The 21,239-nt window shown below is 48.9% G+C and overlaps 8 protein-coding genes across 8 annotated transcripts; 3 read left to right on the top strand and 5 right to left on the bottom strand.

Annotated features, from left to right (window-relative positions):
• Positions 1 to 29: 29 nt before the first annotated feature.
• On the bottom strand, positions 30 to 839 carry ASPACDRAFT_115068 (tautomerase family protein). Its single transcript, XM_020195868.1, has 2 exons — positions 598 to 839; positions 30 to 535 (listed from the first exon to the last, which is right to left on the bottom strand). The coding sequence occupies exons 1-2, from the start codon at positions 721 to 723 to the stop codon at positions 272 to 274; spliced, it is 390 nt and encodes a 129-aa protein (XP_020058649.1). The 5' UTR covers positions 724 to 839; the 3' UTR covers positions 30 to 271.
• A 925-nt stretch (positions 840 to 1,764) lies between these two features.
• ASPACDRAFT_76710 (uncharacterized protein) lies at positions 1,765 to 2,578 on the bottom strand (the record flags this gene model as incomplete). The annotated part of the gene is made up of 5 exons (XM_020204762.1): positions 1,765 to 1,853; positions 1,922 to 2,018; positions 2,091 to 2,242; positions 2,328 to 2,507; positions 2,566 to 2,578. 5 exons carry the CDS (start codon positions 2,576 to 2,578, stop codon positions 1,765 to 1,767), a joined length of 531 nt encoding a protein of 176 aa, XP_020058648.1.
• Positions 2,579 to 3,139: 561 nt separating this feature from the next.
• On the top strand, positions 3,140 to 4,448 carry ASPACDRAFT_76709 (nitronate monooxygenase). The gene has a single exon (XM_020204761.1). The coding sequence runs from the start codon at positions 3,207 to 3,209 to the stop codon at positions 4,341 to 4,343; it is 1,137 nt and encodes a 378-aa protein (XP_020058647.1). The 5' UTR covers positions 3,140 to 3,206; the 3' UTR covers positions 4,344 to 4,448.
• Positions 4,449 to 6,083: 1,635 nt separating this feature from the next.
• Positions 6,084 to 7,415, bottom strand: ASPACDRAFT_58639 (uncharacterized protein; the record flags this gene model as incomplete). The annotated part of the gene is made up of 6 exons (XM_020203374.1): positions 6,084 to 6,229; positions 6,274 to 6,463; positions 6,516 to 6,674; positions 6,737 to 6,922; positions 7,171 to 7,306; positions 7,387 to 7,415. The coding sequence occupies 6 exons, from the start codon at positions 7,413 to 7,415 to the stop codon at positions 6,084 to 6,086; spliced, it is 846 nt and encodes a 281-aa protein (XP_020058646.1).
• A 1,268-nt stretch (positions 7,416 to 8,683) lies between these two features.
• On the bottom strand, positions 8,684 to 10,201 carry ASPACDRAFT_76707 (serine hydrolase domain-containing protein). The gene is made up of 2 exons (XM_020204760.1): positions 8,979 to 10,201; positions 8,684 to 8,903 (listed from the first exon to the last, which is right to left on the bottom strand). The coding sequence occupies exons 1-2, from the start codon at positions 10,065 to 10,067 to the stop codon at positions 8,766 to 8,768; spliced, it is 1,227 nt and encodes a 408-aa protein (XP_020058645.1). The 5' UTR covers positions 10,068 to 10,201; the 3' UTR covers positions 8,684 to 8,765.
• Positions 10,202 to 11,391: 1,190 nt separating this feature from the next.
• On the bottom strand, positions 11,392 to 13,445 carry ASPACDRAFT_76706 (uncharacterized protein). The gene has a single exon (XM_020204759.1). The coding sequence runs from the start codon at positions 13,365 to 13,367 to the stop codon at positions 11,412 to 11,414; it is 1,956 nt and encodes a 651-aa protein (XP_020058644.1). The 5' UTR covers positions 13,368 to 13,445; the 3' UTR covers positions 11,392 to 11,411.
• A 418-nt stretch (positions 13,446 to 13,863) lies between these two features.
• Positions 13,864 to 15,916, top strand: ASPACDRAFT_115054 (putative pyruvate dehydrogenase E1 component alpha subunit). The gene is made up of 4 exons (XM_020195867.1): positions 13,864 to 14,212; positions 14,278 to 14,411; positions 14,489 to 14,943; positions 15,033 to 15,916. Exons 1-4 carry the CDS (start codon positions 14,105 to 14,107, stop codon positions 15,530 to 15,532), a joined length of 1,197 nt encoding a protein of 398 aa, XP_020058643.1. The 5' UTR covers positions 13,864 to 14,104; the 3' UTR covers positions 15,533 to 15,916.
• ASPACDRAFT_76686 (thiamine-binding protein) lies at positions 15,680 to 16,463 on the top strand. The gene is made up of 4 exons (XM_020204757.1): positions 15,680 to 15,803; positions 15,908 to 16,013; positions 16,090 to 16,192; positions 16,275 to 16,463. The coding sequence occupies exons 1-4, from the start codon at positions 15,738 to 15,740 to the stop codon at positions 16,336 to 16,338; spliced, it is 339 nt and encodes a 112-aa protein (XP_020058642.1). The 5' UTR covers positions 15,680 to 15,737; the 3' UTR covers positions 16,339 to 16,463.
• Positions 16,464 to 21,239: the final 4,776 nt, after the last annotated feature.

The following is a 21,239-nucleotide window of genomic DNA, read 5'->3' as shown; positions in this document are numbered from 1 at the left end:
ACGGACCTCTACTTCCCAGTTTCCTTGTACTGTGTCTTCACAGCTTATTTCATACTCATATCCTTTCATCTTGGGTTTCTCGCCAAGAAGAGATGCTGATTTGCGGACAGGATTTGAAATATAATCTTATTATACCTACGGTCTGAGTCCGGTCCCTAATATAATACGCTCCTGCTAACGACGCTTCGTCCTGTGTCTTACTATCTTTCTAAATAATTGTTTAGATAGATGACACGGTCGGTTAGAATATAAAAACCAGCTCTCGTCATCATCAGAGCTTCCCTGTCAGGAATTGAGCTTCTCCCATGCCAAAGCTCCAATCTTCGGGCGTGTTCTCCACCGCACTGATGATCAAATCCTCTCCAGACACACCGCATTCTGCAAGTTTCTCATAGAGGGCCTTGAATGCAGCTTGCTTCTGTTCTCTGTTTCGTCCCTGCTGAATTATCTGAATGATCACAATGCCACGGCCCCTCTTATATCCCAGGTTTGTATCTTCGCAGATGAGCTCATACTCTTCGTGTTGCGTGATTATCTTAGAAATAGCGTCAAGTGATGGCCAGTAAAAGGTTCGGAAACGTTGAAGCTTGACAGTACCTGATAGCGGTCACGTTCGGGAGCTGCAAAGTGCTTGAGCATGACCTCCTGGATCGCGTTGGCCAACCTCTGGAGCTGGTCCGGGGTCCTCGTCCCCTTCACCACATCAATTCGAACCAAGGGCATCTTAAATGGGGGGAGGTAGCCAGTTCAGTCTTTGTAGTAAATTCAACGGAAAGCTGCAAGTTGATAATCTTACTGCACAGCAGTGTAATAAGCTCCTAGGATACTGATAAAGAAATATGCACCGCATTTAAAGCTCGAATGGTGCCGATACGTGATCCCGCAATATCCGCTAGAGCCAGACCTATGACTTCATCCAATACACGACTAAATCAAGAATCAGTTACATAGTGCAGGCTCTCTTCCATACTTGTACTATTTGCCTTGCTACCTTCAGAAGCGTACTTGCTTCTTTTGTCCATTCATTTGAGCAAAATGATCACCGCATCGACTGTGACTGGTAACCAGAACTTACATTGTCCTCCTGAAGAACACATCATTAATCTAACTAACGATCCCAATTCAATACTTCACACTCTATGGGGGTTGAGTCAGAGTATTCCTGTAAACATAGGCATAGGCACTCAGCCAGAAGTATAGATACCATGTTCTAGCTAACCTACTTGAGGGAATAGGCTAGAGGACCATGACAACATGTGGGCTTCCGTACACAAAGTTTAGGTCATTACACCTTTATAATCAGGGCACCTAGACTTATTTCTTAATGTTCTAAAATCCTTAAAGCACGAGAATAGAGTGCTTCGAATAGAGGAATCTCTCGGTGCTGTTTGGATTCTGCGACCATGCCATTGCCTCGTGTTTCCTTAGTTGGCATTGCGTCCAACCCTATCATAGGACTCATCATCATGTTTTCCGCAACGATTGAAAGCCTCAATCAAGGATCCCGTCTAAGGTTTCATTTCTTAAACTTTGGATTACAAGTCCCACGAGTCAAAGTACCGAAAGCAGAGTATTTCAGCATATAATTCTAGTCGACATATGTTGAGCAGAGCAAGAAGATGGCGAGCTGAAGGACACTTGTAACTTAAGTTCATCATGTACATGGTACTACAACAACCCCATTGGCAACGCCCGACAAGAATTGCACGGATCATTTTACTCCAAGATTCAACTTGACGGCTCACCATGCAGCGATACCAGATCTTAGAGCACACTAGGCCCACGCAGAGAGGGCTTGACATGATGATGAAGAGGAGAGGAAACAGACTTCCCTGTCGCAAACCCAATCACTCCTGCATATAATCAGAGCCCATCGCATCGATAGCAGGAGATGTGCAAGGAAGGGGAGGGCATGACTTACCACATGCAGGTCGTCCACCCGCATTTCCAGTCTTCTTCGATTCCACATTATTACCACGACCAAGGTCATCACACCCAGCGTGAATGACGATCGTACGCTAAGACGGGAGAATTAGGCATAACTGTTTCTTTCCCCCCTCCCAACAGAAGCCTCGCGGTTGTCAACTTACTCCTATAACGCTTTCAGGGCCCATCAGCTTGATTAGCTTGTCTTGCATGACTCCTACTGAGGCCCCCTCTGAATCGGTCCGGAAGTTTCCCAGATCCCCTACATGACGGTCGAGGTCGCTGGGACCACCATGTGTCTTTCCAAATGGGTTGACTGTAGCCTTTTTATCAGCACTCAGAGGTGGGCTGCAGTAGATTGGATGCGAAATGGTAACGCAATGGAGGGGAGGGAAACCTACAATGAGGCCCTGCAGAGGTGCACCCATTAGTGTTGTCACCGAATTCATGGATGTGGAAACCTCGGTCACTGTTCGGATCGTTTCCTCGGAGGTTCCATGTGATGGTGGTCGGTGCGACCTCATCGTATTGCTCGAAGGTCACAGTACCGTGTACATTCGAATCACCCCTTACGGTTGCAACTATTGAATATCAGTATCATGCAGTTCTCATGTCTCTAATATTCCTTGATAGACGAACTTGCTTTAACCATAATAATGTCCTTATGTGTTGATTAGACGTATTGAGAAGAGATATAATTTGACATCGAGAACCATCAAGCATGGTGAATAGATTCAGGCAAAACAGGCACAATATATGTACCTATATCTTCAGAGAAGCTTGATTCTCTCCATGGAACGAAAGTTGAGAGATCGCCACACTGATTCCAGCGGAACGGCGGAGACTTGCTGCGGCTATTGCGGCTATCTTCCGCGGAGATATCTGGCGACATCTTTCCTTGGTTCAATCACCAGCGGTGCGAGCGGAGGGCTTTTCAGCAAGAGAACCCGAGGGATCATTTCCGAGAACAGAGGCCTCAGCGTCTGCGCTATAAGTTGGACTGATGGTTTTTCCCCCAATGTCGTCACGACCGATAAAGCGGGAGTAGTAACATCTCGGATTTTGAGGAAACTAGCTAGGATATTGGAAAACAAGGAACAAATGCAGACTGGATACCCAATTGCCACCGGCAGATCGAAAATATACAAATATGCCGCTGGTGAACATGATTCATCAACGACGCTGAAACAGATTTACTGCCACATTCTTCCTTCCCAGGGTCTATATTAGCGCTTCTTCGTTGACAGATAACTGTGGAAAGGCCCTATCCACCGGACACAATGGCAGGACCGCGATCAATTCATCAGCTTTATCCTTGGACCCAGTCCCCCCTTATTGTCTCTGCTCCGATGCGAGATGTCTCCGGGCCGGCACTGGCAGTTGCTGTATCGGGAGCTGGTGGACTCGGCTTCATCGCGGGTGGTGATGACGTCTCTAATCTGGAATCCAAGCTCGTCGAGGCTCAGAGACTCGTTGCAGCACGCAAAGCTCGCAACCTTTCCCCGGATCAGAATCGCGTACTTCTTCACGACGACTCGACCCTTCCAGTTGGGGTGGGGGTCATCAACTGGGGCGCTGACCTGGACGTCGCGCTACCGCTGATAGTAAAATATCGCCCTTGTGCGGTCTGGCTGTTTGCCCCATCTACAAGCGCCGCAGACCAAGTGCCATGGGTGGAGAAGATTCGCGCAGAGACGGATGGCAAGGTGTCAATCTGGGTCCAAGTAGGGAGTGTTCAAGACGCAATGGATGCCGCCACTCAACTGCGGCCAGATGTCCTTGTCGCGCAGGGAAGCGATGGCGGCGGCCATGGTCTGGCCAACTCGGCGAGTGTCCTCGTCCTCGTGCCCGAATTGATTGATCAGCTGCACGCCACCACCACCACCACCACCATTAACAGCGGACCGGACTCGAGTTCGCCGACCATCGTCCCCAAAATCGTGGCCGCAGGGGGCCTGGTGGACGGACGCGGTGCCGCAGCAGCGTTTACTCTCGGTGCAGAGGCGATTGTGATGGGTACACGCTTCCTTGCGTCCTTCGAGGCAGACGTTCCGAAAGAGTATCAGGAGGCTGTGGTTCTTACCACCGACGGTGGCCTCAACACCATTCGTTCTCGCGTTTTTGACTCCGCCCGTGGAACGGTCAAATGGCCGAGCAAGTATCAGGCACGTGGTGTTGTGAACCGTACGTATACCGACTTCCAAGCGGGCAAGGTCACGGAGTCGGCCAGTTACGATCAATATCAGGAGGCTTTATCCCACGAGAAGGAGAAATACGGTCCACATGGGAAGATTGATACTTTCTTTGGGACTGGTGTAGGGCTAGTGAGAGAGATACTACCGGCTGCTGAGATTGTTCGACGAATAAGGCAAGAGACGGAGAGCATCCTGAGATCAGACCGCTTGTCTAAGCTCTGAGTTGCTGGCTTTTGGAAAATGCTCAAGGAGTCGACATGTCGACCTATGTCTTTTCTTATCTTTATCTGACTACCTAGCTTTCTAATTGTCAATGCTAGAATTGCTTACTCTTGATAAGGTGATTGCGGGGATTTCGACCAGACGGAAAAGAGATACAACACGTCTATGGTGGAATGTAGACCTTCTGTAAGCTACAGAAACACCAAATCTAGACCTTAAGGAGGAAGTGAGCAGACCCTCTGGCTGCACGCGTGAGAGCTTACATATCCGGTTGTACAAGGAAGCCTGGTAAGCTTTCGGTCAGTTAGGCTTATAATTTGATGCTTTTTGTATATGCTATTCGTAGACTGAATGTTGTAAGGTGCCTTATGTACGCTGTAGGTGCAGTTTGAAATAACTCTATGTCGCCGGGCACCTGACTTTATGACGTACTATATGCATACTCGCAGCTCGGGTATTGCGGGAGTGTGGCTCAGGGCGGGCGAGCAGGTCTCCTGTTCAGAGTCCATTCGATTGATTCCTTCGGTAGCACTTCATGAGTGGAGCAACAAGATGTGGAATACCAAATCAGCCCAAGCACCCGGTTTACAACTTGAAGGCTGGTTAGTCATGAGGTTATAACAGCTACGGTCTGCATTCGTAGCACTAAAAGCTAGAGCTAACCCAAATATTGTGTCAACCCACTGACATAATTGTGATTCTTAGAGCAGACCGCCACCATGTACAGTTGTGATACCCTCAAATTCCCCTCACAAGGTTATCATGATCCGAAATCCCAGTCAATGCGGGTATTGCGGGTTTCAGGACCCCCCACAAGATAGCACACGGGTTGCCACTAATTCAACTCTATGGAAGCCCGGGGCCGGTCAATATCATTTAGGTAAGGTCATATCTAGATGTCTCCATGAGACGTGACGAAGATAGTAGGAAGTACAACTTACATAGAGTCAGGTATGTCAAATGCGACAGTTGGTCATTACGACCCACCCGCCGGTATGCGGCTTGCCCAAATCGACCTTTCCCGACTTCTTCCATGGCGTATGCTTCGCCGATGGGAAAACCAGGGCCTGGTTGTTACCGTTCAGTAGGCTACTTTAATCATTTCCCTGCACTAGTTGTGCAAAGAGAGATACTAAGTAAGCCAGGCGAGGGTGGGAGGACATCCAGAACTATGGCCCGCGCCCGGATACTGTCTTCTGGACCAGGTTTATCGGTGCGAGTATTGGGGACTCATCAGTAAACTCTTTAATCATTTCATTGTCATAAAACATTAGATGCAGGTATCGCTTTCTGCAACACGCTTCTCCTAAACCTTTATCTCAGCACCACGTTGTGTATGAAACTTATCAGAGGTAAGGGCGCGTCGGTAGCAGAATACACGCATAGTCGCTTATAATAAGCTGCCCAGCTAGGATTAATTTACAGCTCTACGAGAAGTATCCTTTCCTTTCATCTACTAGTTCACCAAATACTCGCTTTGGCTGGGGAAAGAATGGTTTTTGGAGATTGGATAAATGGAACAGATGGTGTGAAAACGATCAACAAGCTAGATTTGCTTCAGAAATTCCTCTGCTGATAAAACGTACTATAATGGGCTGGGGGGGGGGGGAAGCAGTCAGGATAGCCACAAGATTTGCGCAACCGTAATAAAAAACAAGCAGAATATCGGACCGGATTCTTGATCAGTCCCCCAAATGGCGAAGTGTTTTCTCCAATTGTTCCTAACAAGTAACGAGCTGCCTACCAGGTTACAGGAAGCTCGATAACGCCCACGTCCTTGCGAGCAGGTGTCCACTTGATTTCCGATTTAGGAACCGCTAATTTGAGGTTCGGAAGGGTCTGGAAGAGCGTAGCTGTAAGGCAGAACAGCTTGTCAATACTGCTTACTAAAAGGATAATACATCAGATCAAGAGATATGAGTGGACTCACAGAAAACCGTCTCAAGCTCAGTTCGAGCAAGTCCCTCTGCAATGCAACGGTGGTCGCCCCAACCAAAGCCAAGAGCTTGCTCAGTGCCACGTTCACGGAACATATTAAAGGTGTCGGGGTCAGGGAACACGGTTGGATCACGATTAGCAGCTTGATTAGAAGCTATGATGCCTTCACCCGCTCTGACGATCTGTGAAAGGTTAAATGACATGCATACGAGGGAATGCAAAACAGCTTCTTACATTGCCACCAAGCTCAATATCTACCGTTGCTACACGGCGAGTGGCGAAGGAAGATGCGGTATGGTAGCGGCACAGCTCTTCAACAAACGCTTTTGCTAGCGAAGGATCGTTGATCAGACACGAGCGTTGATTAGGGTTATCAAGTAAGGTGATGACACCCTATGCATTCCAAGTTAGACAAAGTGGATTTGTCACTCCGGACGAAACGAATGAGGACTCACAAGAGATATCATGTTGATCATAGTCAGATTACCAGCAACTAAGATCAAGAAAGACAGCTGAACAACGTCCTGTCTCTCCAAGTTGCCTCGCTCCAGCTGCTCCTTGGCCAGAGAACTGATCAAGTCATCGCCGGGGTTGGCAATCTTTTGATCCAGTAGACGATCAGAGTATTCTAGAAGATCCCACTAAACAACATTGTCATGTCAGAGGATTGCCTTTAGCTCCCAGCATGCTCAGAGCAGGGACCTACTCGTTAGCGGATTGCGCCGCACCCGCAGTGTTGCTACCATTGGTCCGAGTAGCATTGCAGTTGGTGAGATACTCAAAGTCCTTGTCTGGGACACCAATAATATGATAGATAATCTATCACGTCTCATGGTTTAGTGGACCTTCGTGGGAAAAAATGGCCAAGGTAGAATAGCCCCATACGCACATGAGAAGGGATAGGAAGAGCGAAGTTCTCAACCAGGTCCACGCTTTCCTGATCTCCTTTGGCTTCAATGAGCTTTGCCAGATATCTCTGAACGGTGTCCTTGATAAACCCTTCACGGCTTTGTACAAACTCAGGCCTGAAGAATTTCGAGACCATAAACCTGATCATTTTAATGTCTGCAATCTCATGCATCTCGGCGAATCAACGGAGACGAACCTCTGGTGACCGTGGGCAGGTGGATCCATGTCTACAAAAGTAGGACGGTTCTTAGCCGCCTTCTTTGCGCCTTGCGAGATTTCAGGAAATCCATGTCTCTGGCGCTCCTTATCGGTGATGATGGTTAGTAGGTGACTCGCAATCGAAGAGGAGACATGGCGGATTCACCTTCGACAGGCGTGGGTCGGTCAAGACATCACAGACATCTTTGTGCCTGACAGCCAGGTACGGACGGGAGCCATCGAACAATTTAACCCGGGACACGGGGCACGATCTCAGCAGTTCTTGGAACGATTTGGAAGGCTGATCGCCGTTTTCTCCCTCGGGACGTGCGAAAGGGAACTCCAAGTGGGGAGAGCTGATTGTGCCTGCTGCTGCTGTCAGTCCTCATTATCCCGTTGCTCTAAGATTTGATGTATTCGTACTGGGTGCCATTTTAGGGCTTGCGTTTAGTTGGCTATTGCTTGGTCGTCTTGGCAAGTCGGATATTCGAAGTAGCTGCTTTAACTATAGAGCTTTGAACAATCAGATTCTGCCATATATATATGTATATGATGCTACTCTAAACGTCAACTCGTATAACGTCATGGCATCTTCTCAATTCCAGGTTCTTGGGTTCGTAGGTCATCCGGTGAATGTCCCCTCCGATCCAGCCGCAACAGCCGCTTTGTAACAGCCAATTGGTGATACAGGCAGAGCTTGCTGGTCAGACATTTTTATGATGTCTTCAAACAATGAGTTTGAATCTTGGAGCTTGAGAAAACCACGCCCTGAATGACTAATTTTCAGTGAGTACGTGGAGAACGAGGTCAATAGACCAACCGCGAACCCTGAGATGGTTGATCCCGCCGGGGCCAGTTGCCGGCTGTTGCGGAGCGGCTATTGCGGAAGGCTGCTAGGCCCAGATGGAGGTCTGGCCAGCGAAGTTGAGCGAAACAAGTGCAACAACTTTCAACCTTGTGAATCCTTGACCAAGTATCCACAACAGCTATTGTTGGCTGATAAGGGCCGAGTACTAGGTATCTGTTAAGATCTCCTGCCTCGCCCCGATGTAATATTCTTTGGAGATGATGCACGGTGACGCTATGACGAGATGCGTTACAAACCCTATAAACAGCATCATGATCTCAGCTACAGGGCTTTGGTCGGTCACGGAATCCGGATTTCGATGCAAGATGCAGCGGACAGAGACCTCATTCTTCGGGATTTATCAATAGGCTCTTAGGCATCTAGTTCCATCATTCTTGTGATTTTCCAGGTATTTGTCGATTGAGCAGAACAGGGTGAAACTTGATGAAGGATCGAATTGTGTAGACTACCAGGATAGATACCTGCTGGCTTTCGCCTTCTATTTTATCTCTTTTACATGAACAGTCTTCTCATGTAGCTTGACTGTTGCATCTGGCTCGATGAAGATGAGCTTCAAACATCTCAATCATCCTTGCCACCTTCTGATCGCCCGGTGGGAGGAACTGGGCGCCCAGGACTCCGCAAAGATCGGACTCCTTATCAATAAACTGCGGGACTTATTAAGATCGGAAGCAGACGGAAGAAGAAACAAAGAGAGAAGAAATGTAATCTGTTTTACTTACCCAGAACAAATTAGGTTTTCCACTCCAGAACAGCGTGTTTTTCCGCCGTCCCAAGGGCTCATTTTCCAGCGCTAGCATGCCACCAAGTCCCCAGTCATACAGGCGCCTGTTGTCAAAGATGCCAATGAATGAGGATTCGGGCTCGGACTCGCGGACACGTCTCTGAAGAGAGTCTCGACTGAGTGGCGCGAGCTGTGGCCGAAATATTTCTGCAATCGATTCGCCGGTGAGGAGCTTCCCATCATCTGCCAAGATCGAGTGTAGAACCTGTAAAAACTCCTCCAGGCATCCGTATATACCTTGTCCACCAAAGCATTCACTGACGCCCTCGGTCAGAAAGGGCTCCTCCAACTCTGTGAACGCCCCGGAAACCACGTCCCGCACCGACATTCTAGCCTGTCTGGTTTTGCCAGTTATGCTGGTCGGCCAGAAGCTCATCCGTTCAATACCCAGAGGCTGCCAGATGTGTCTCTTAATGTACAGTTCCAGGCTCTGCCCTGTAATGCGTTCAACGACCTGTCCGACCCAGTCAATCCCGGTGCCATACTCCCATGCTGTGTCCGGCTCGAACAGCAGCGGATAGCCGAACCGTTCGTCAACCGTTGCGCCGGAGTTGGGGACCCGTCCGTGATAAGCCGCGAAACGCGCAAGCTCGGAGTTGCTCATATCATAAGCCGTCCCACTGCTGTGGGTGAGCAGAGATCGGAGGGTGATTGCGGTATGACGTGGGTGAAGGAGGGGTCGGCCTGTCGTAGCATCCCAGCCATATAAGATCTCCTGACGAGCCAGTCCTGGTATCAGAGGCGACACATCCGTATTAAGCTCAACTAGCTTCTTCTCTACCAGCTGTAAGGCAGCAACAGTAGTTATAAGTTTGCTCATAGATGCGAAGGCCATAATAGATTTTGTGGTCAGCGGCTTTGCAGCCGATGTACAAACCTCTCGTCCGAAGGCTTTGGCGTAGCGGAAGCTGCCACTTTGATTGGTCGCGGCAACCACCACACCAGGCCATGTTCCATCTTCCACTGACCTAGAGAGTGCTGTTTCGAGGTCATCTAAAAGCCCTTGTGATCTTTTATGGCCGTTCATGGGCGGTCTTGAATCAATAGTCGTTTGGTTAGCTGAGGAAAATTATTCGGAATGCAAACGAGAATTCTGAGAAATTCGGTCCAAGTAGATACCAAGCATGCCCAAAGACAAAACCCGGGCTTGCGGAATGCCAACTTGTGATGGCCAGATCCCTTTATGTAAAGCCTGACGTCGTAAACTTGGGTGTTGCAAAGGGCAAAGATGAGAAGAGTTCTGCTTGTCCTTCCATCTCCTTGACCGGGTCTTGCGGCAAGTGCGGCAATTATGGATGTAGCGGCCCACACCAATAATGGGACTCGAGAGGACCATGTCAATCCAAGCCGCTGGAATCGGACGGTTCACACTATCGCAAGGGTCATAGTTACTGGAAAATGACATTGTCTACGTTTGTAGTACGGCCTCAAAACAGATGAATTATCTATCTTGTGGTCGAAAGCAAGCACACGAATAAGGCGCCTTTGCTAAGTGTGCAGTCTGAAATCTGTTCCCGTATGGAGGGAGTCTTGGGAATCGCCTACGGCAATTTATAGAACGGTTACCCAGCTTGTAAGTGAAGACTGACGTCTGGATGAAGGGGATAGAGTGTAGCTCGCACAATTATGTATGGTATTTCAACCATTGATTACGAAACGAAAGAGGCTCGCTTTGTGGCACCTGTAGTTTTATTACAAACAATATCTTTTTCTTTGCTTACCGCGAGCTGTGTCTGATTTATCTGAAATTTTATTGAAAGAAATAGAATCTTTTATATAATATTTTGTCATGGATAACCTGCGGAATTATGGCGGATTAGCGGCGGTCTACCTACGCATCCTCTGCGTAAGGGTCGTGAAATCAATGTCTTCTGGTTTCTTAGTACTTAACCACTAGGACCTTGCTAGACCTTCAAAATAGCAAGGATTAGTCTTGAAATCAACGGACTGCTACTATTCTATACCTAACTGACCTACTTTCCTCCTAACATTCCTATTGGAACTGTTATATACTGTTTTAAAAAAAGTATAGCAGATATTTAACTGCTGCTTGCTGGTTATAATCATATTATTATTCTCAATTGGATTATATTTTATTATATTAAACTGCTGGCTAGTATTATTATTCTAATATTTAACTATTCTTTTTTAAGATTATATTATTCTAGTCCAGAGCCAAGTTGGACCTAAAGCGGGAAGGGAAGATCGCTGGATCTCCGCAGCAATCCAGTTTATTAGTAGTCTACAGCTGCAATAAGAGGCACAAGTGCAGTGTGGTATGTAGGAAAGATGTATTAAATTGCTCGTCATTCATGTATTCGTATCATTATGTATCATATACTTGGGTGTCTCCAAACTCAGTCCCCGGAAATTACGTTTCCTTGGGAGAGCTGTAGGGTTCTCCAACTGTGTCCTGGCTATCCATCAAGAATACCGGCAGTGGAATACTTTCCATCACGCTTGAGGTGAGTAGGTCACTTCTCTTGATCACGCCGCGAGGACCTGAGTCATCTGGGTTCTGGGAACGATTACGATGCCTGTCTGCTGGCTGTGACGACTCGACCTGCACTATATCCCGCGAAGCGAGACGGTGGGCGGGCGTCCGGAAAGTGGTGCTTCCGCTATCCTGTCGTACAATTGGGGAAGATTCCGGAACAAGTTCAGTCAATGTCTGATCTGAGTCTAGACGCGTCTCAGAATCAAATGATTGAGTCTCAGATGCAACAGTCATGCGTTTGGGAGTTTTAGAAGATGACTCTGTAAATGACATGGTAGCGATGCTTTCATCGTTGCATTCATCCGGGAAAAGCTCGGCCAGTCTCTGGGTGTTCAGATTTGGCACTGGTCCAAGGGGGAACTGAGTGGCTGGCTGAATTCTGTGATAGTAGATCGATGATGCATCTGAAGTGGGATTATCATCTAGATGCAGCTGTTCCGACTCTTCTTCCATCTCCGGAGGAGCCATTGAAGGAAGAGCCTGTGAGCTCTCTTCTGTGGCACCTTCATGCTCGAGATTGGCTGCACCGGGATCGTAATGCGGTACCTTCCTTCGTCGAGGTGATTCGATGGGATTAGGCAAATCATCTTCTAGGTCACCGTAATCTGATTCTGCGTCTGTCTCATATACCACGGTTCTCTGAGTATTAGGGACATGTTCACTGATTCTATGATGCTTAACGGATTCCTCTGACTTCACTTGCTCAGATAATAGAGCGATGCTTCCTTGGTCACTGGCGGAATTGCGCGGTGATGGCGAGTCTGGAACCAAAGCCGCAGGTTGGGATTCATTAGATTCTGGAATTTCACTGGGTGGGCTATGAGACGCTTCTTTGATGCGTTGCAAAAGTGGCGATTCTTGCTTTATACACTGGCCTGCAGTGTCGGCAGCCTCGCGCTTATACGGCGAATGAGTCGCGGTACGGAACTGCGAGGAAGTGATGAATGCGATACCCGAGCTTTCAGGCGACTGAGACGACGGTATCTCACGCTCCCGCTTCGCCCGAGGGGTCACGGAGCCAGGGTCTGGAGGGTAATTTTCCTTCTCATTTTCCAATTTGACCTTCGTATCAGCAGCGATGCTCAATTTTCGTTTCTTGCCTCCGCTTGAGGCCTCTTGGTCGGAGAAATGATCCGACTGCGGGGCCAGATTACCAGCAGCGTGCCGATTTGCTTGCTTCCTGTCGTTCTTCTTTGGCGTGGTATAAGTATATTCCAGCTTTACCTCATCGTCCGGTTCTATCTTCAGATAGCGCCGCACATAGTCCATCTGTGTCAGAGTTTTGTTGCCCTTCTTTGCGTCCTTGTCTAATTTGTTGCCCTTGACGCCCCCGCCACTCTTCCTGCGCTTCGACTTCGAGTCTATTTCGCGCGGCCGGGTGGAGTTCGAGTGTCCGGTCGATGTACTGCTCGGCCCTTGTTCGAACCTGACCCCGCGGGCTCGGCGAGGCTGGCGACTAGGCCGATACTCGACATCGTTATCGGAATCGTCATCGAGATCGATCACTTCATGGTGGGCTTGCCGGCCCCGCTGCGGTTGCTTCTCATTGAGGTAGTGGAGGCTTTCATCTGAGCGGGCTGGCGGGGGTGTGGGCGTCACAAAGTCGATCTGCGTGAGGGTGGTTTGATCTAACGTGCTAGGGACATGATTTCCTTTGGACGACCTTGCGGAGAACGAAGAAGACGCCGGCGGGTCGCAGCAGGACTGGCCCTTGGCTGCATTCGCTATACTGATCGAACAGCGTGCGCCCGAAGAAGGCCTGTCCGGCGTTTGGAAGGATGGGCTGTGACTCGTCTGGGCGGTGGAAACAGTATTCTCCCCTTGGTTCATCGCAGATTGAAACGGTAGGATCGAGTTGAATAGTCACAGTGAGCCATAGGAAAAGGTTATAGCAGTCTTGATTCTGTGGACTGGGCGCTTGATGCTGGTCAAATGACTCTGACCGGGCCCGGGCTGCTGAATTGATTTCCCCGTTGAGGCAAATCGCGTCGCGCGTCGTACCCGTTCTTTGAACGTGGTCCGTGCACCCGCAGGCATTGAGGGCACTCATCCTTCGTCATCGCTTCTGCTGTATCCCATCTTCTACTCATCCAATGTACTGGTAGGCTGTGTTCAATCTGGAAGAGGCTCAAGTCTTCAAATATGAGTCGCGGTTCAAGAGAAGCTAAGATCCGGCTGTCAGAAGCGATATACCCTCTGTTCCTAAAGTTTTGAATGTATGTAAACGACCCCGGTAAAGTGTAAAAACCCGCCCGCGGAACTCTTGCATACATCCAGTGGGTCAGAAGCCATTGGCTGCTTGGAACACATCTACATTTCTTTTCCTCAATAGGCTCGGCCACTGACAGAGTGCAAAGCTACAGTATCATCTGCAAGCTTTAATCATGTATTGCGTCACAGATACGTTCCTCCCGAGCATGATCGTCCACCGCAAACTACGAAGACCTTAAATGAAGGTGAACAACCACAAAAGTCAACAGACCCCAGCCATACGTTAAGCCCAGCATTGTGATTACCGGGTACCGACTGCTTTCGAGCGATCTAGAACCTCTTCTCTTTGAGCGACTATGCTGTCAAGATCCCTGAAATTCAAGGCGCCGCTTCCGTGGACGCGGCTATGCTACTCTGACCGTCGATGTATGGCACACGTCGCCGATATCGCTGAAATACCGACTGTGCGTAAGATAAAGAGTGGACGTCGTGTTCATAGAACACTCCTGACCATCGAATTCTTAAGTAGGACGATGACAAACCATTCAAGGTCCCGATCGCAGAAGAAAGCTACGAAACATACAATCTCGAGGCACCTCCATACACCCTGGAGACAACGAAACGACAACTCAAACAACTATACCATGACATGTTCATGATCAGGTCAGTTTGGCTCTTCGTATTGGGTCCCAAAAAATGACACCACCAACCTAGAGTACATACTAACAATTCCCCCGCAGGCGCATGGAGCTGGCAGCCGACAAATTATACAAGGAAGGGAAAGTCCGTGGGTTCTGTCATCTATCTATAGGCCAGGAAGCCGTGGCAGTGGGAGTTGAACATGGAATCTCCAGGGACGACAAGCTCATCACCGCCTACCGCTCCCACGGCACCACCTTGATGCGCGGCGCCACCGTCAAGTCTATTCTCGGGGAATTGCTTGGACGCCAAGATGGCATCTCCCACGGGAAAGGTGGCTCCATCCATATGTTCCGAGAGAATTTCTTCGGCGGGAATGGTATTGTGGGATCGCATGTTCCGGTTGGAGCGGGAATTGCATTTGCCCAGCAGTACAACAATCGAGATAGTGTAACCGTCAGCATCTTTGGCGACGGTGCGGCAAACCAGGGTCAAGTCCATGAGGCCTATAACCTGGCCAAGCTGTGGGAATTGCCTATTATCTTCTGCTGTGAGAGTAAGTTTCGCACTCTTCTTTGCATCCCTACCCCTTATGGCAAGATTTCAAGTTTCCATTGTCGACGTAAAGCTAAAAGCCAACCCCAGACAATAAATATGGAATGGGCACATCCGTGCAGCGATCATCGGCAATGACCGATTTTTACAAGCGCGGCCAGTATATTCCCGGCATGCGCATCAACGGGATGGATGTCCTCGCGGTTCTGGCTGCGATGCGTTACGGCAAGGCATTCGTCCAAGCGGGCAACGGACCGTTGCTGTACGAGTACCAGACCTACCGGTATGCCGGACATTCTGTGTCTGACCCAGGCACGACATATCGGTCCCGAGATGAGATACAGGCTGAGCGGCATAATGATCCCATCTCCGTACTCAAGGATCAATTGACGAAATGGGGGGTAATCTCAGAGGAGGACGCAAAGGCGACGGAGAAGGAGGTTCGCAGCAAGGTCGACCGCGAGGCGGAAGAGGCAGATCATATGCCTGCCCCAGAGCCAAGGTTGGACGTGCTGTTCCAAGATATCTATGTCCCTGGTAGCGAGCCCCTGCAAAGGCGGGGTAGAACCGTCGACGAGACGTACTACTAAGACGAACAGGCCATGCCACTGAAGGGTGTCTCCTCATATTGAATTCATAGCATGTGATCCCCAGTCAACCCATGTAGGATATATCAGAGCGCAAGAGACCCTTTCCCCCCACACTCGTAGGAGACTCATCATAACCTCGACCCTCCTAGCTTCTAAGCAAGAAACAAGTCAGCTAGTACGAACCAAACAACCGACCCAAGTCAAAATGGTTTTCCAGACCCCGCCCATGACCACCCCGGAGTACTGCACCGCAGACTTCTCGCTTATCCCCGTACGTACTACTTCTACCAACACCTAAGACCCCCCTCAACTCTCTCCTTCGAAACCCATGAATCATCCATCAAAGCAGAATCCTCACCCCGAACGACCGAATAGATCGGCTCCAAAGACGTCTCCTTCTCCAAGCAAGTTGCCGAGATCCAGCGTCTGATCCAGAACACCGGCCTCAAGTCCCAGATGCATGCCACCGGCACTACCGTGGGTGAGTCCAGCCTCCCTCTCGATAAAACCTCTTGTTAAGAAGCGAAGAATTTCCTGACGATGAATTCCTTCTATAGAGGGAACATGGGACCAGGTGTCGCAGACCATCGGATGCGCTCACACCATGATCCATAACGAGGGGGTGGGCAGGATCCAGACGGATATCCGCATCGCAACACGGTACGTCAGATACGCTTTTATTTTTTTTCTGACATAGGGAAGGGGGAATGTTATGCTGACGCGTTGATGTTCCTGTTGACAGGACTGATAAGATACAGCCGATGGAGGAGAGTATCTCCTCCGTGCAGCGGGTGTTGTCTACTTGATTGTGATGCGAGTTTGTGTTCGGGGATACGAAAAGTGATGATTGGAGCTTTGTTTTGGTTGGTGGAGTGCGGATTGTTGTACTGGGATGGATGATGGACTAGTCTAGGTTTAGTAATGAAATCGTCCCTTTTTGTCTTCTTCGAAATGTAGCAGACCAAAGATTGTGACTGTAGGTTGTGGTGCTATGGTGATAGAAGCATTGGGGAAGTATCTGCTATGGAGCTGGAGTACCCAGGTAATTCGTGCCTAGTGTGTATTATAAAGACGATGTCTCTCTGAGAGTGTCGGAGTAGGCTCAGCAGAAGAGTTTTCCTCAAGCACCAACTACCCCTGAATAACTACTTACTGGCCGCCGGACAATCCAAAACCCCTTAAATAACCAGGCTAAGAGATATATCACGGTATGATATGATTATAAGACCACTAAAATCTTGGCACAAATGATGAAAGTAAGACAAGGACATGAAGAGCTCCTGTCCCAAGGAGGGACAGACATACAAGCTCTGTACAGGACATTGAATAAGTAACATTCTTAACAAATTACATTGTCCACTTTCCCAGAGTGGAATACTAAATGTATCTCATGGCTGCAAAATCAGCAGCGCAACCAGGACCGATCGCATTATAACCGAGCAGACTACTGAGCACATGGGCAATTGATAGATTGAAATCAATTCGACATCAAACAACGGGGTGATTCCTTCATTGAAGAGTGAGTCCAAGTGGCATGGAGAGCGCTTTCAATAGCTGCAGCTACTATGTATCGAACCACAACACCCAGTCACCCCCCTGTGGGCGGGACGTGGAGGGGTGGCGATGGTATGAAGAACAGCGATGTAATCGATTGCCACTTTGAGACACATACATGAAGAACTACCAGACGAAAAGCTCGGTTGCAGCTCCGATCAGCAACTTGACAAGGCAGTAGGCCTGGTGAAAAGCAGTGGGTGGTTTTTCTTGTCGCTTTCCTACTCGGATGGAGATTCGAAGCCTCTAGGAGTATTTCCCATGTGTTTTGCGGAGGGTCATTGTTGGTTCTGAATCTCTGCTGACATCGAGGATAGATCTATTGTACTGTACCTAGAAAGAGCTCAAGATAGTGTACGGTTGGTTGAATAGGGTCATGCACTCAGTGATGGTTGGGATCGGGGACACTCTGGCCCGTTGGTTGTCGAGGGAGTAGGAAAGCATTGACCATCTTTCATGTTTCAAGTAAAGCAGGCGTCGCATGTGCAACAGAGACTTGCCTGTCGACTTGCTAATACCAGCTCTGTAGGCGAGCGAAGAAGTCCATTAACGTGGTCGATTATCATAGGGTCTCCTTTCGGTGATAGTCATTGTAGGTTAAATTCCATACAACGGTGGATTCTTCCAGTATCGAGATAATTGCAGATATCCAGATGCAAGGCAAGTCTTCGGAACAATTGATAGAAGGTGTGTAGCGGGGAGGAGGGGGGTTGTTGTTGATTCATACGTAGTATGGTTTCAGTGACATACAAACTGTAACGTTATTGCATACAGTACGTCACACATACATGGTATATTCAACGTGTCTCACCGGAAGATAAGCAAAAGGACTGCTCAAGTCTTGAGAATCCTGGAATCTCTGGGGATCCGGCAGGCTGGGATAGCTCATGCTAACGGATAGGGTGATATTGGTGGTAGAAACCGACCACCTGGCAGGCGATGGCAGGCATCTTTTCCCGGGAAGTTTAGGCAACCCTGCTCTCGGTAGAAGCCTAGAAGCCTAGATGCCTAGATGCCCTGTCTTTGCTACACTGCCTCCCTCGAAGGACAACCTCTGCAAACACACACACATACACATATGATAGCCCTTTCATGCGGAGGAGGAAGTAAATTAGGTGGTACAAAGAGCATGGTGGAGGCCCACCTGATTCGTGCGAAGCCTCCTTTGTGCATCACGGTGGTGAAGAGAACAAACTCTTGGCATAATGCCCTTGCTCTTCCATTGTTCTCATGGGGCTCGACAATCTTCCCCGATCAGGACGGATGTGCGTAAACCTGGCCAGCGACAGTCACTAGTCTAGGATTTGTCAAGTCTAGGGCGGGACTTCCATGCTGAGCTGCTTCTGGTACAGTCAATCCATTCACAATGCGTTGAAGGTTCAATCTTGCCCTTCGCTTTGAAAGGTCTCTGAGGATGCAATTCCACTGGATCTATTTGTTAATCTTAAGCTGTCCACTGCCAGATGAAGTTTGAAGTTGCCCCAATGGAGAAATTGATTAGACATGCCGCGCTGAGTGATGCTGACATAACTGTGGCTCCCAGGACTTACATGTACGTATAGGTACCATCCTATGCGCTTGTTCATGAAAGCACCAGTCGGCGAAGTGTCGGAGATGAGGCGAGATGAAGCTATAAACAGAGTTGTTTCTACCCAGGGGAGGGAAAGAGGATCTCTTCGAGCGGCTCCATCCCCCACGCCGAGGACAGCCATAGGCTGGAATAGTGGTTGCGAACATGGGGTTCTGGTGGAAGATCATCTAAATTTTCCCTTTAGTCTAGTGTCCCATTTTTTTTATCTGGAACCGGCCCCATTCCCCTTGTGCTCGACCCAGTCGCGAGGAGTCGGACTGTCGGATGGTCTACCTTAGTAGACTATCGGGCAGAAACAACGAGCCGAGCTCTATGCAATATTAGGACCCACGCGCTATCAACAATATTTTGGCTGCTCATTGGCGAAGAAGAGTCCCAAGGCAGGGATCTAGAAGCCGTTGCGGTGACTTGTCCTTTCCTCGATGGCTATGCTCTCATGGTGCAGTAGCTTTCCAGCCGGCCACTTGCTATACTGTTCTAAGCATTAGTGAGACCAGTAGTAAAGTTGGCAAACAAAGCATTGCGAGCTAGCGAGTGCTTTTTTTTGGGATATGGGAACCTTTCAAATCCCGAAAATCTCTCTCACTCAAGCGATTGTTGCCATGACCAGCGTGCAAGTTCCTTCTTCCATCGCTTCGCTCTTCCTTGTCCTGCCGACAACTTCCTTCCTCCGTCCGCCTGAAGGGCCTCGGAGTGTGCATCCTACTTGCCTATCAAAAAAGCACTTACATCGTTCTGATTTTCGCCGAATAACATCGCCGCTTCAAGTGGCCAGCCTTCATGACAGAGATACCCATCTCCGCACATTGACTGTCACACTGACACGAATTGCCTTATAGGGAGTAGATGTGACATCACTCAAATATCCTCAAGCAGGATGGCAGATGGACTCCGTCATCGATGATTCCAGATTAACTTCGCCTAAGCTCCGTCCGATGGGGGTCGCCGACTAGGTTGCCTTCACAAGACTGGTGTTGACAGTTGTCACCTTGCCTACCTTACCCCACCATACCTATACAAGTCAATGCACCTGGATTAGGCAGGACTCTAAAGGACAAAGCTGATCAAATGTCAGGCAAATTATGGAGGTCTAGATCTGACACCTGGAGACCTTTGCTCGCCTCTTTGCTCACCGTTGAAGTCGACTAAAAGAGAGAGGTATCCACCACGACGAACATAGAGCTAACCAATTAGCCCTAGACAGAAGCCTTTTGTAGCCTCAGCATCAGGTTATGCCCCTCGGTTCTTGGTCGATGATGGTGCAAGGCCCCATAGTCTAAGTCCTGGGTCGGAGATGGGGGCACTCTCCGAATCGGGGAGTAACGACTTCCAGCTGAGCTGAGCCTGAGTCTCAGTGATTCCTGCCGTAGTGTTCTAACCCCCTCCCATGAACATCACAAGCTCACTAAGCTCATATACAAACAGTGACAAATCTCTAGGACGCGAGGAGTCAGCACTTTCAATTTATTTTTCTTTCACTGCTCACACTGGGCTTTTTGATAAGTTGTTATAGTCTAACTGTGTTATGTTCACTTCCGCCAGATGCTCTGACGATGGATTGCAAAACAGACAGTGAATCATGGGATCTGATTTGCAGATCGGCAAAATTATGGTCTAGACTAGATCTCGGTATCGAAAGAAAAAAAAATTGCTTGACCGGCCATTGCAGTACTATGGTAACGAGGTACTAAAGGCCCGAAGTTTGTACTTGGGGGGTTCGTCTGCTCGGATCCGGAAACGGAAATAGATTTACCTCAATGATCCACCACCATTTTGCAGTGACTCAAACTATGCTACTCTGTACAAGCTCTCTCTTGGCAGTAACAAGGCAGTGAGAGTAAGTTGCACCGCGGCCATCGCCCCATTGGCAACGTTTCCACAGACTGCTGGGAAAAGTACCTCCTTCTGGACTATGGTCCAAGATTTCACTTGACCACCAGCCATCCCCAAGAAGTGAATATGGACTGTGACAAGCAACCTGGAGGCTGCATTATGCGTAAAATGACCAGAATTTCATTGTATGCATTGCACTTCATGAATACCTGTGTATTGTACTGTACCTTAACGTGCTCTGTTTACCTCCTCCCCGTCTCTTTCGGCTGTTCGAAAAACTGGATCGCCGCCCCGCAGATGCATCCTGTAGGCGCGCGCGGTGGAAACGCACCGTGTCCGCTGGGAAGGTCCGAGAAACCTGAAAGAAGGACCAGAAACTTAACTCGGATTGCCTGCGACTGTCGTACGATCTTGGAAACCAGCACTAACTTAGGCATGGAAGCCGGCCGAGACACGCCCGGTGATACTCTACTCAGGGTGTGTGTGCACATGTATGTACTGTACATACAACTACGCATGTACAACATAATCTGCATAGGCCAACGCCCGGTTTACCATCTGGTATATTGTCGTGCCTGTAAAGGCTACGGAGCAGAGCCTGTGTATCTTATTTCGTCCATTCCTGCTACCTAGACTCTTGTGTCGCTGCAAGCTTCAAGAAGGACAAAGAATTGACAACAAGCAAACTCCATTGGACCGGCTCAGGGTAAGGGTGAACGACGATTAGCT

This window comes from Aspergillus aculeatus, assembly GCF_001890905.1.
Source record: "Aspergillus aculeatus ATCC 16872 unplaced genomic scaffold ASPACscaffold_4, whole genome shotgun sequence".
In the NCBI taxonomy this organism is placed as follows: Eukaryota; Fungi; Ascomycota; class Eurotiomycetes; order Eurotiales; family Aspergillaceae; genus Aspergillus; species Aspergillus aculeatus.
Note: the sequence above shows the minus strand (reverse complement) of the source record. Positions and strands in the feature narration are given on the sequence as shown.